A 13,667-nucleotide genomic window follows, 5' to 3' on the forward strand; every position below is an offset into this window, starting at 1 on the left:
TATCTGCAAGGTGTGGGGCACAGCAAAAAGGACCGAGTGGCCTGCAGAAAACCGATACAAGTTAAGTCCCGGTTTTCCCTGTGGCAAAACAAACAAACACGTTTCAAATAACTGTGGACAAGTTCCACCACTTTGGACAAGGACAGGCATGCCTACAAAAGTAGTTCAACCTTTTTTGTTTTTAAAGTGCAACAGGTTCCACGTGTGATCTCTGCTTGCAGAAACCACAATACCTAGACAATCCCCTGGGAGTGCAACATAGATTCTGGAATGTTTCCAGCTCTGAGTGGGAAGGGTGGTGATTGGAGGACTAATCCAAAGTCATGACTGCTTTAGTCAGGAGTTTTTGATCTGGATCCCAAATGGTATCCAAACAAGACAATGCTCTGCTTTACATTTGATTCCGCCCTGGATTGCAACACAACCGCACTACGAGGAAGCGATGTGCAGCTGTTTCTTTTCCTCCTTGTTGGTTCACAGAAGCTGAAAAAGCTGGTTCGAAATGCTTAGAGTCTGGTACTATGGTTCCGGTGTTCATTGTTCCTCTTCTCCGTGAAGTTGGAGCAGCTTTCCTCGTTGGGACAGCCCCCTCGTTGGGCTTCATGGTTGGGCTCTACTGAACAGCAAGGCTGGGCCAGACGATCCCAGTAGAAGTTCAGCGTTGATTGCTCCTGATTCTCCATCTCCTTCATGTTGTAGATCTCGCGTGCGCTCAGCAGCGGCGTCTGCACCTCAAAAGTCTTCTCAAATTTGGTGTAATCTACGTGGAAGGCACCTTTTTCCAGGGTCATGCAGGGCTCAAAGCGATGGCCCCAGAGAATTTCATTCTCGATGTACGATGTCCTGGCTTGACATGTCATTCCTAAAAGAAGAGAATGTGAAAAGGCAAGATACAGCAGGGGGGGGGGAGTATGGAACAAATTTAACATTCATTGTGTAGGAGATGACCAGGCTGGGCCGGAGGGAGGGAGGGGGTCAAATGCGTCATCAGTCAGGCATCCCTTTATGCCCGCAAAAGATCTGAGTCCAGCCCACCTTGAATTCCATTGATTCTTATCTACTGCCAATTTGCTTTGACTGTTAGTAGCTCAGATTCTTGTAGAGAGCTTGCAATAAACCTTTATATTCATTCGAACTGCCTGGATCTTCTGATTTCCTTGGGGCTTGACAGATTGTTGACATTAATAGGGTTCCCTTTGTGATCTAATAACTCACATTCTGATCAAGAATTTTAATGAATCCAGTAGAGTGATACAGCCCCTCACCTCCTGATGAGTTTCCAAACACAATTCAAGGTGTTGCTGCTTATATTTAGAGTCTTATTTGGCGTATTTTCCTTCCTCTCATCCTGGCTAAAGACTGCCATGCTAGGGAAAATCCCCCTCCCCAAAAGGTGCTTTGTTTGGTCTGGGCTGAGCATGTTAGAAAAACCCAGGCAGTTGTGGGTTTTACCTACTTCTAGGTAAAGAAATCTTGGCGTAGTACAATATATAATCCGCATAAAAGATGGGGAGATGTGGTGGTGACTGGATTACACATGGATTGTGTGCAACACTGGTTAAAATGGGGAATTAAGAAATGGCGCCAGAATTGCACCTGAAATCAACATGGACTCTGGAAAGAGTACAGACAAGAGCAACAAAGATGATTGGGGGCAGAACGCTAAAATATATGAAGAATGGTTGCAGGAATTGGGCATGTCTAGTTTAATGGAAAAAAAGGGGCTAGGGATGATATGATAGCAGTCTTCCAATATTGGAGGGGCTGCCCCAAGGAAGAGGGGGGTTCAACCTATTCTCTTGTCCTGAAGGCAGGACAAGAAGCAACAGATGGAAAATAATCAAGGAGAGAAGCAACCTGGAACTAAGGAGAAACTTCCTGACAGTTAGAACAATTAATCAGTGGAACGACTTGCCTCCAGAAGTTGTATGTGTTCCATCACTGGAGGTTTATAAGAAAAGACTGGACAACCATTTGCCTGAAATGGTATAGGGCTTCCTGCCTGAGCAGGGGGTCAGACTAGAAGACCTCCAAGGTCCCTTCCAACTCTGTTATTCTGTTATTCTATTCTGTTATTCAACATCTGGATTCCCTGAGGTTACATGTATTATGAAGGTAGCTCTGAAACTTTAGAAATGTGATAGCTGTGATAGGCTTCCAAACCACACGTCACACCTGAGACTACAATCTATAAAGTCTTTCCTACAGGAGGCCATTGTGCGACACACTCACCTGTGGCTTCCACAATGCCTTCGAGGATTATGATGATTTCAAACTGCTCCCTCTTCAGCGCCTCTGCAGACATCTCCCAGAAAGGGCTGACCTCGTTGATGATGTGACAAATTATCTGGGGCTCCACCAGGAAGAGACGGTCCTCCCCAGTGCCATAGCCCAGATTCAGTTCTGATTGGTCGAGCGGGATGAACTCTCCTTCCTTGGTTTGCCTGGATTTAATGAGTTTGGCTCTTATTTTTGCGTCCACCATGTGACTATCTCGAAGGTCTCCAATGCGGAACATGAGACAAAGCTTCTCATCCCGGCTGGAGATCACACACTTCTTGCTGAAGATTAAAGTTTGGGCACGCTTCTTGGGTCTGGAGATCTTGACAAACATGCATCCCACCATGAGGGCATCTATCATGGAGCCAATGATGGACTGGGCCATCAGCAAGAGGACTCCCTCAGAACAGTTGGCTGTCACAATGCGGGAGCCATAGCCAATTGTGCGTTGACTTTCCACCGAGAACAGCAAGGCTGAGATGAAGTTATCGACGTTCTCGATGCAAGCCTTCCATTCAACATCCCCGATGTGGTTGATGTCGTCTCGTAACCAGGCATCCAGGTAATACGTGATGCCGAAGACCACCCAGGTGATGATGTAACACATGCTGAAGATGAAGAGGAACCAGCGATACTTGAGATCCACAATGGTGGTAAAAATGTCAGAGAGGAATCTTTTCTTCTCCTGAATGTTGCCTAAGCTGACCTTGCACTTCCCAACTTTGGTCACGTAGCGCTGCCTTTGCTGCTTATTTCTCCCCACAAACTGCCGGTTGTCGTCAATGAGTTTGCAGAGTTTGCTCTGTGCTTTCTCCGAGGTGGGCATCGAGATGACGCTGCGGGTGAGGGTCTTGCTCCGGGAAGAGCTGATGATGTTGGGCACGCTAAAAGCGTGCTGAGGGCAGAGCTGAGCGTTGAACTCCCGCAAAAGAGAAGGGGGCAGGGGGTCGGTCCGGGAGGGCCAGCAATACTTAGGCAACTTGTCTGTGCTGTTGGAGAAAGGAGGCTGGTGTTTGGGAGGCCCAGCCGCGCTGAAGCTGGCCTGTTCCACCATGCTGAGTCTTTTCTGCAGAAGGACGGACCTGACGTTGGGCACATGTGAACTGCAAGGTACAGGGTGATAGTTGCAAGAGAGAGCACTTCTGTCGGCGCTCACGGTCGCTGCTGGCTGCTGGCTCATGTCTAAAGGTGTCATCATTTCAGGCTGGAGGGGGGAGAAAGGACAGGTACTCCTCGAGTTACAACCACAGCTGTGCCCCAAATTTTCTGTCACTAACCGAGACATTTGTTGAATTTTGCCCCATTTTACAGCCTTCCATGCCACAGCGGTTAAGTGAATCGCTGCAGTCATTAAGTTAGTTAACACAATTGTTCAGTGAATCTGGCTTCCCCCTTGACTTTGTCAGAAGGTCGCAAAATGTGATCACGTGATCCCGGGGGACACTGGAACCGTCGTAAGTACATGCCAGTTGCCAAGCATCTGAATTTTAATCACGTGACCCTGGCGATGCTGCCTTGCTTGTGTGAAAAATGGTCCTAAGTTACTTTTTCCAGTGCCGTTGTAACTTTGAACGGTCGCTAAATGAACCCTTGTAAGTCGAGTCCTCTTAAAAGCCCCCCCCCCCCCGTGACTTGATTTCCTCCTCCAAACTAATGATAGGGCTGTCCTGAAAGTTTTTGACTAAAGCACAAATGCTCTTTTTTTTAAAGTTTAAGAACAATGGTCCATTCCCTCTTGCTGACCAAGTATCGGTCAAATATCTGAACTTTCCTGCAATATTTCTCAACATTGGCAACTTTAAGGTGTGTGGACTTCAGTTCCCAGAATTCTCCAGCCAGTGTGAGAGGAGAAGTCTACGCATATAAGTTGCCAAGGTTGAGAAACTCTGCGTTAACGTCTAAGCCAGAGAGAGGTGGCTGGTCGCCCATGCAACTGAATCTAGTTCCAACCTGCCTGATTAATATAAATTGGAATATAATAACTTAATTGTACTATTACCACACATATTCTCTTCTAAGCCAAGTTACTTTAAGAGGAACAATCCTGAGATACCGGCAGTCATTGACAAGAAAATGAAAAATCGAAATGGAATGAAGATCTGGAGCGGAGGTTTCCAACCTTGGCCACTTTAAGACTTGTGGACTTCAACTCCCAGAATTCCCCAGCCAGCCATGCATGTCTGGCTGGGGAATTCTGGGAGTTGAAATCCACAAGTCTTAAAGTGGCCAAGGTTGGAGACCCCGATCCAGAGTTACCTTGAAGACTCTTCAGCTAAAGGGAATGGCATCTAGACAGAGGCACTCAGCAACATTATTCAGCGCACCTACCTTCGGAGAAGAGGCCCCATGGCTATCTGTTTCTGAGGGAGGCCGTGGAAGATAAGCCAACATGTACTTTGCAGTGGGGATCTTAGCTGGGGGAATGGAATTCCTGCGGACCCTGGATTCATCATACTTCAGCAGCTCATCTCCGCTGTTCTTGTAGACGTAAAGATTGTCCTCAAGCTGCAATTCTATGTTGCTCCTACAATTAGGTAGCACCATGGCTACTTCAGATCAAAAGGTGGTCTAATCCCAAACATCGTGTTTCCTCCAAGGAGAGAGCCTTTCAGGGAAGATCAGAAAAGAAGAGGCAATGAAGAGAAAATTTCCATTTGAATATAGGCAATTCAAATTCATTCTCTTTTTCAGGCACCATCAAGTTGTCTTACCAGTTTTTGAATCAGATTTATGGTGCTTTATTCAGAAAACAGATTTAAAGCCATTCAAACATTTCAGGATTGGGTTTTACCGATTATATAGATTGATTACGGAGAAAGTGACAAGGATATAAAACAAACCAGAGATCAGTGAACTATGAACCTAAGTAAATATAGCCTTAAAATGGGGCAGAATAAATTTGAATTTTTTATTTCAGTACCAGCTCTCTTATCAATGCCCCAAACGGCAGCTGAGGAATATGAAACGTTCACTAGAGAAACAAACATTCACGTCGGCAAAAGCTGTATATAGTTTTGAGGCCTTCCTGGTAATTAGGACATTTCTATCCTTTGTCCAATTTTGACAACTATTGTGTGGAGTGATGGATTTGTAGTGTCTCAGCCACTGCGTACAATAATGGAGTAGTTCATCAACATCTTGAGGAATACTGGTTCCTCAGGCTTGACCTGTTGAACTATCAAGAGCACCCATACTGATGAACAGATAATAAAATAGTGTCATCCTACTGTTGTAGAAGAGAAGAAAGTTCGAGTTGAACGAAATGGACCAGGAGATCAATATTCAAATACTTGTAAGCCAAGAGCACCTACAAGTCTGACACCCCAATTTTATCCCAGAAACACCATCTAGAACAGGAGTGTTAAATACTCATCTTTTGAGGCAGATTAGGCTACCAATCCGGATAACTGTATGCTCAACTACAGAACAAGACGTTGGCCCTGGAGAAGCAGAGAGCTGTCAAAGTAGGTTGCTTATTTCTGTGCCTACCTCACTGGGGTAGCAGGGATCACCCAGAGCAAAAGTGACTGGATCCCAAGCAGTCAAAAAATCTGGGAAGAATGTTGAGATTTCCCTCCTTTTTAACTGATCGGTTGCTACAGTTCGGCTGTGCGTGGATGCCTGCATTCAAAGTTGTGTTGGACTGTCCACAGGTTAAAATAATGGGTTTAAAATATGGCTATTTGGTCACATTGGGTGAGAGTATGGGAGACTGTCTGATTTTTATATAACATTCCCTTGCATGTTATTGATGTGTGTACTCTGTTTGCCTAGCCGCCCATCTCAAACCAGTGACAGTGAGTGACAGTGAAGAGCAGATGGCAAAACCAATTTCATGCCAGAGGAGCAGTTCACAGATGGTGAGGGCAATAGATTCTCCGCTCTCTTGCTCTGGATTTAAAGCCCTCTGGGCATATGCCAGGTGAAGAAGAGGGGCCAGGATTTCTCTTCCTGGGGGACGGATTCATCCAGCAGTCAGGCAGGCACACAAATGCCTTTAGGACTTTTTTGCACCTTTTTTTCTTTCAATATCCTGCCATCATTTGGATTCGTTTGGGGCGAGAGCTTTCTTGGCTTAACCTCTGGGTAAGGAAGTCCCTTCCCCAAAAAACCCAAAGCAAAGCAACTTGAGAATAGGAAATAACAGATTGCCGCTTTATGAACTCAACCTGCAGGAGCTAGGATGATGCGGCTGCTTTGGCTACATGCAGGGAGCCGTATCATCCTGAGGGCCTGGAGTCTGGAAGGCGATGGGACGATGCCCAGTCTAGCCTTCCCCGTCTGGTAGCCTCCGTTGTGTTGGGACAGCAACTGTTAGAACTTCCAGCCTAGAGAATTCTGGAAACGATTGTACCAACAGAGTCAGGGGGCTTCAGATGGGGCATAGCTGACACAAACCATCCCAAACTCAGCTCTGTATTTTACACCAGCTGAAGTTTCAGAAGATTCCTCAAGGGCATCATGGACGAACGTGGAGGACAATGACAGGAACGGCCATTTTGGGCTAGGAGGAGGCAACCGAAGTGGAGTCAAAGCTCTGCTTCCAGAGGTATCCCAAACCAACAAATAACTGTCTTTTGCCAGAGACAGAATTCTTTGAGTTAACCAAAATAGCAGCGACACCAAGGAAATAAATGGGGAAGAGGTGGAGATCCTCTCCCTAACTAAAGCAACTAAAGGAATACAAGGAATTGCCAGGGGAACCCCAGACTGGAAGAAGGATCCAAAGAGATATCTTTAGCTCAAACTGTTCTAATAGCAATAGCACTTAGACTTATATACCGCTTCACAATGCTTTACATCCCCCTCTAAGCGGTTTACAGAGTCAATCTCTTGTCCCCAACAATCTGGGTCCTCATTTTATTGACCTCGGAAGGACAGAAGGCTGAATCAACCTCTAAACTGAAAGGAATCAGGAAGCAAGGTCATATATATTAATTTACACGGCAAGCAGCCCCTTCGGTTTCTACGTTCTATCCTGGACATGGCTGGTGTTGTATGGTGCACCTACCTCATCTTTCCTGCAGGATGTGATTTGAGGGCCAGGCCAGGCAGCTCCAAAGTTACCGGGAGGCCTCTTGTTCTGCAGAATCTGCCCTGCTGGTCTTTCTTTGAGACTCCAGGGCCGTCCGGTTGGGCTCAAGACCAGGGTGTCAACTTAAGACACATCCCTCTGCCTGAAAGATTTCCATCCATCCTGGAAGGGTAAACCTTCTCTTTCTCCCATTCAGAGCCTTCAACATTCACAGAAGTGAGGAAGAGAGCCAGAAAACCGCCTTTCAATTCAGCCTTGCAAGGAGAAGGTCATCAGTTAATCTGCTTCAATGACATGCAGAATTATCTCAAGATGATTTAATCAGAGGGACGCGGGTGAGGAGGAGGAGGAGGAGGAGGAGGAGGAGGGGGACTGCTGGGTGGGAGACTAGAGTGTCCACAGGGTTAATCTGCCAGCACTTCTGTCCTGGGAAGAAAGGTCCATGGGGAGAAGAACCCACTTCTGCTCACTTTTGCCCCCATTTTCCCAGGCTTTGCAAGAGACGTTGACGTCTGTGGGACACAGAAAATGCCAAGTGAGAATGACTGCATACAGGAAAGGAAATACCGGGAATAAAATAAAAAAAGAGGAAAGCTCAAGAAGAAAATTGAAATTCAACCTTAGTTTTATCTTCTCCACCTGGAAAATTCCTGAAAAACTCCTAACCTGTGGAGAGATTAAAGTCTACTTTTCCCCTACACCTGCCTATAAAGGAATTTAAGGAGCTGCACACCCAGGCAAGGCTAGGGAGAAGAAAAACCAGTTAACCGAAACGCTTCAGCCTAATCCCCACAAGGAGTTCCAGGTAGAACGTTTGAATGACAAAACCATGATGTGGTGAAAACTTTGGCAAAAGACACAGCAGGCTGAGGCTCCCCGTGAGGCTCCCCGTGACTTAATTTCTCATCCAGGACCATTTCACAACTTCTTTCCCTCTTGCAGGCTTTAGGTAAAGTGGATTGAAAAGCAACCTGGCCAGATCCCAAGCCAGCATCCAGGTAGGAACACGGTTGCGCTTTGCAAAGGTCTCGCAATTGTCCTTGCTTGGGCAATTTTTCCTGCTAAATTCTTAAAACGAGCAAATTAAACACATCTCTGAACATGGGGAAAAGAATCACCATCTTGCTCCCCAATTTCACCAGCTTCAGAACCTCAACCCTCTAGGAATAGTCCCTGGTCCTACACGGATACTTCACAAGAAGGAACCCGTCCTCAGAAGGGTTAAGAGGATCCACCAGGAATAAAACGAAGCCTTGACTCTGTTGAAATTAATATGGAAAGTGGAGAAGATTCTGGAGCGGTGTTTTTCAACCTCAGTAACTTTAAGAAGTGTGGACTTCCACAGTGGGAGTTGAAGTCTACCCCTCGTAAAGTTGGCTGAGGTTGAGAAACCTTGTTCTAAAGATTCCTTTGCTTGCCCAGATATGAAATGGAGCAGTATTTTTCTAAGAAGTCACCATGCCAGGCGAGATCGGCATTTTGTCAGCCTTGCAAGGTCCATTTTTTCTTTTCTCTTTCCACCTGTCCCTTCAGCAGGAGCCTCTGGATCCTGAGACTGAGATGGTCCGGGCGCCCTATTGCCACACCTCAGCCCAGTCCTACAGGAAGGGCTTAGGCAATGCATTTGAGCAACTTATGGGTCAGGGGAGGGAGTCAGCAAAATGCCTTCTGCCCCATGCATATTCAGTCTCTAAGGACCAGTATTTTGCCCTGGAGCTTTCTTGCAATTGGAGATGGTGCTAAAGGCTTTAATATTAAATCCTGTCCAGTCTAGTAAGGGGGCAAGCCAATAGTGTTGCAGCAAAACCTTGGCTGATGTGACATGGTCCATTTTTGCAATGAAACATGTTGATAAAAAATGAAGAGGCACCTTGGCACGTCTAGATGAGGCAGAATGGGGACTTGGATGCTCTACTAATATCTGACTGAAGGAACCTGCACAGGAAGAAACAGAGTGCTCAACCTTTGGAGTTGAAGTCTGGCAAGACCCGTGGAGACTCTCAGCAGCCCCTCCTGACCTAAGCCACAGCTTGAACCCTGAGCTTCCTCTTTAAAACAGGAATCAACTCAAGGGTGCAACTTTACAATCCCTCCTGAAGGGATTTCCCAGTTTGAGTTGGGCTTTCCTTGTCCAGAACAGCTGCCCTCCCTCTTTTTCCACCTGGGAGGTATGCATTTCTGGTTGCTACCACACCAAATTCTGGCTCCTGAAATAAACACTAGTCCAAGCTTCAAATTGCAAGAAACAAGGACGTTTGCTGCTATGTGGAACCTGCATTTAACGGATATCAGAAACCACTTTGCATCTGGTGAAGGGGGGGGGGAAAGAAAGGTAAAGACGTTATGAAGTCACGGCCAACCACTGTTCTAAATCCAGGCGCCAGGGAGGAGAAAGCCACCAAGCTGTAGTCAAACCTTCCTGGGGAAGCCTCGAAATAGCAGTGGTTAACCCACTGGTTATAAATAGCTGTTGAGCCCCTGTTGTAAACGGCTCAAGGTTTATTAATACATACAGGAAATCTTAATTACTTTGACGGTGCTCTAAGAGAAGAAGTGGCAAGTGGCCTTTGCTGCAATCTTAACCTCCATTCAAGGCACTCCAAGTTGCATCATACCTTATTTCTGGGAAAGGGCCCTTGTAAGTCCAGTATCAGTATGTCTCAACCTTAACAGCTTTCCAGTGCCTGGACTTCAACTCACAGAATTTCCCAGCCAGTATGCTGGGAGTTGAAGTCCAGGCATTTTAACATTGTCAAGTCGGTCCTATAGACAGAACTCCAGGTTGAATCATTAAGCCAAGTTTGCTTCATCAAGAGTTCATTGCTAATACTTGGAGGTATGGATAGTTGTATTTTCCTGTAAGGCTACCCTTAGAGGCAGTCATTAAGATCCATGAACTCTCAGACAGACTAGGATGAATGGATTTGAACCACTATTGGCTTTTCTTGGAGTAGACTCAATGAAATCAATGGGATTCAAGGGTTAATTCAATTCTAGTTGATTTATATATGGGTCCGCTCTGGGTATGATTCAAGCTGCCTGCTCTGTTCATTCCTCAAGATCTAGTGCTACTAACAGTGCTGTGTTTTCCTCTTTGCACAAGCCATCCTGTGCCCTGTTGGATTTCATCATCCACTTGTTCTGCCACTCCTGAATTTTGGACCCAGGTTTTGGGACAACTGGTTGAGTTGACCTGAAATTTATTTTTCTTTTTGCATTGTCACAATATGTCCTGAAAGATGCCAGCCTCTCCCTTTGGTTCCGTGAATTCTTATACCGTTCAGGTTTCTGCACTCGTGTTTGAGCTGTCTCCGGCTCAAGTGAGCCAGGGAGCTGTGCTGGCATCACCTGCCTAGGTCAACGTTGCATTTCAGGGCCTGGGATCTGACTGAGACTCTTTAACTGTTGGAGTAACATTAATTGTCCTGTTGCTGTTGTTATTGTGCTTTTCAAGCGACTAACCAGTATGTAAAGGGAGCTGGATACAAATTGGGTTTTGCTTTAATTTGTTTTAAAACAATGAAAGAAGAAATCACTGCACAAAAGGAAAAAAAAGCAATGAGAAAAGACATTGTCAATGGGAAATAAAATACTGGAATATGTTAACTATGCTGTACAAGTAGTCCTTGACTTATGACCACAATTGAACCCAAAACCTTTGTTGCTAAGCGAAACATTTGTTAAGCGAATTTTGCCCCATGTTACAACCTTTCTTGCCACAGTCGCTAAGTGAATCACTGCACTTGTTAAGTTAGTGATAGGTTGTTAAGTGAATCTGGCTTCCCCATTGACTTTGCTTGTCAGAATCTCATAAAAGGGGATCACATGACCCCGGGACGCTGCGACCGTCATAAATACAAGTCAGCTGCCAAGCATCCGAATTTGGATCACGTGACCCGGGGGATGCTGCAACGGTTGTAAGTGTGAAAAACAGTCATAAGTCACTTTTTTCAGTGCCCTTGTAACTTTGAATGGTCACTAAATGAACTGTTGCTAATCGAGGACTGTACATCCTTTGTTCCTATCACTGGTCCTTTGATCTGAAAATGTTGTCCCTATTTGAGAAACAGTTGCAAGTTGTAAGAAACGGCCACTCTGACCTTGCACCTTCTACATTTTTCATGGAAAAAAATGTGGGATTTAGTCTTGACAACAAAGATTAGCAGCGAGGGGTAAACTGGTTTGGTTAAGAGGAAGCAGATAATGAAGGTATGTTTGTTCTCCTGCTGAATGGATGCTAATTGCTAGAAGTATAATTACCTGTGCTGAATATGGAAAGACCGGGTCAGGCACACCCAGAGAGAGAAAAACAGGGACTAACTCCTTGCTCAAAAGCTCAAATAAGCACTCACCTTACATTATAAACTGGACCTGGGAGCCTTTTTCCTCAACAGAAGCAGCCAGGAATCCCATAGGAGCCAACTATTCCTTCCAGCAACACATTCAAGATAACTTCTTTGCGTCGCCATCATCAATCGCAGTGTTATGGTTTCCGGTAACTGGAAAAAGCGTCTCTCAAGTGGCTTTTTGCTGTGAGAAAAGCATGGAATTTCTCCCTGAATCATCTTTCAAGAGAGATCAGCTGTGGAGGGTGCAGGTTTTATTTTGTGCCTAAAAGAAGAGAAGATACGGTGGTTGGTTTTTCAAGAAAAGGTCATAGGAATTCTTTTTCTTTTAAAAAACTGAAAGGTGAGGTTTTCTTTTCTACTTACTTATTTATAACCGATGTTAGCCTTGAACAAGTACCAGAATTCCTTCCAATCTAAAGGTCAAACTCCTGGAAGAGGAAATACATTAGCAGCGGCAACAGCATCTTATTTTGTAACAGAAGAAAGAGGAGTAGGAAAGAGACAGTAATCCTGCAATAACAAGGAAAATCCTTTGAAGGTAGACCTTGTTTGTGTGTTGGCTTATAGAAGGCAACACGGGGAAGCAGTCTGTGTGAAGTCCATTCTCTCTCTTCTTTTTTTTTGCAACACAACCAGCTTACATTCCTTTATGTAAGCTTTGGAAGTGCAGGTTTATTGACATTTATGAACTGGGGACATAGCTTGTAACCCATGAAACTCATTATTTGTTACACCATCCAGGAAGTGAGATCCAGGATTTTAGTCCTTCGGTATCATCTTCGGATGGCTTTGTTTGTTTAGCTTGCTGAATGCAACACATCTTGTGCTTGAAGGGGATTGGAAGGTAGGTTTCTGGAGTTCAACGAACAGTGAGATTTCTGCTTTTGGGACTTGGAAGTTTTTTAAACCAGGAAGCAGAGGTTTTTGTTTTTTTTTAAGAAACAAATAAGGCCAACCAGGTATGAAAAAAGACTTGTGGCCACACCCAAGAATTAATGCTATCAGATTCAGTTTCTCCACCTATTCTGTTCTTAAGAAAGAAAAGTATTGGCACCACAACAGATCTATTCTGGCCTTACAGCCAATTATAGCAGGTTCCTGACAGCATAAAATGCTGCAGGAACATTTTCATCCAAGCTTTGGACAAAGAGCTGAAAGGTCAGCTTAAGAAGAGGTACCCAACAGCCAAGATATGAACTGGCACCAGAGCACCACCGTTCAGCTGAGTGGACTAATTGTCTCCCTCTTTGGTTGGGTCTTGTCATGTGTTACGACTTACGTGCCTCTCTGGAAGAGCCTCAACTTGGAATTAAATGACCTTGAAGTCTGGAACATGGGACTTTGGCAGACCTGTGTCAGTCAGGCAGTCACGCAGTGTGAGGACTACGCTTCTCTTCTGGCCCTGCCTTTGGAGATCAAGATTTCCAGGGTGCTTATGGTTACTTCCAACGGACTGGGCTTCCTCGCATTCTCCTTGGCCCTTTTGGGATCAAACTGCCTGAAGACAAGTGACCCAAGACAGAAAAGACAGTTTGGGATTACAGGCGGGATTCTCTTCTGTATCTCTGGAATAACAACTCTTGTTCCCATCTCCTGGGTTGCCTACAACACGGTGCAAGACTTTTGGGATCAAACCATACCAAATGTTGTCCCGAGGTGGGAATTTGGCGAAGCGCTTTTCCTGGGCTGGTTTGCTGCATTTTTCCTCCTGTTAGGTGGCTGCCTTGTAATCAGTGCTGCCTGTTTCCTAAAGACCCCGGAGGCATCTAAGAGGCCGGCCATCCACCATAAAGCGGAGATAGCCACACTCGCCATCCGGCACCCACTCTCATCACCTAAAAATGCAGACCTTGTCATCTGATGCACCTTCCTGAGCGTCTAGATCTCACCTGGAATGGGATGATGTATCAACGTGTGGAATATTAAAGAGTTGTGGTTTAGATTTCTGGAAAGGATGGCTTGGGAAATCACATTGACAAGGGGACAACCTAGCATTCTATTGT

At 45.4% G+C, this 13,667-nt stretch overlaps 2 protein-coding genes across 2 annotated transcripts; one reads left to right on the forward strand and one right to left on the reverse strand.

Moving 5' to 3' along the window:
- Positions 1 to 506: 506 nt before the first annotated feature.
- On the reverse strand, positions 507 to 4,824 carry LOC107284809 (G protein-activated inward rectifier potassium channel 4-like). The gene is made up of 3 exons (XM_015812925.2): positions 4,609 to 4,824; positions 2,233 to 3,484; positions 507 to 862 (listed from the first exon to the last, which is right to left on the reverse strand). Exons 1-3 carry the CDS (start codon positions 4,822 to 4,824, stop codon positions 507 to 509), a joined length of 1,824 nt encoding a protein of 607 aa, XP_015668411.2.
- An 8,032-nt stretch (positions 4,825 to 12,856) lies between these two features.
- On the forward strand, positions 12,857 to 13,525 carry CLDN25 (claudin 25). Its single transcript, XM_015812870.1, has one exon. The coding sequence runs from the start codon at positions 12,857 to 12,859 to the stop codon at positions 13,523 to 13,525; it is 669 nt and encodes a 222-aa protein (XP_015668356.1).
- Positions 13,526 to 13,667: the final 142 nt, after the last annotated feature.

The sequence above is a fragment of the Protobothrops mucrosquamatus genome, unplaced genomic scaffold (genome assembly GCF_001527695.2).
Source record: "Protobothrops mucrosquamatus isolate PMUCROS unplaced genomic scaffold, P.Mucros_1.0 scaffold115, whole genome shotgun sequence".
In the NCBI taxonomy this organism is placed as follows: Eukaryota; Metazoa; Chordata; class Lepidosauria; order Squamata; family Viperidae; genus Protobothrops; species Protobothrops mucrosquamatus.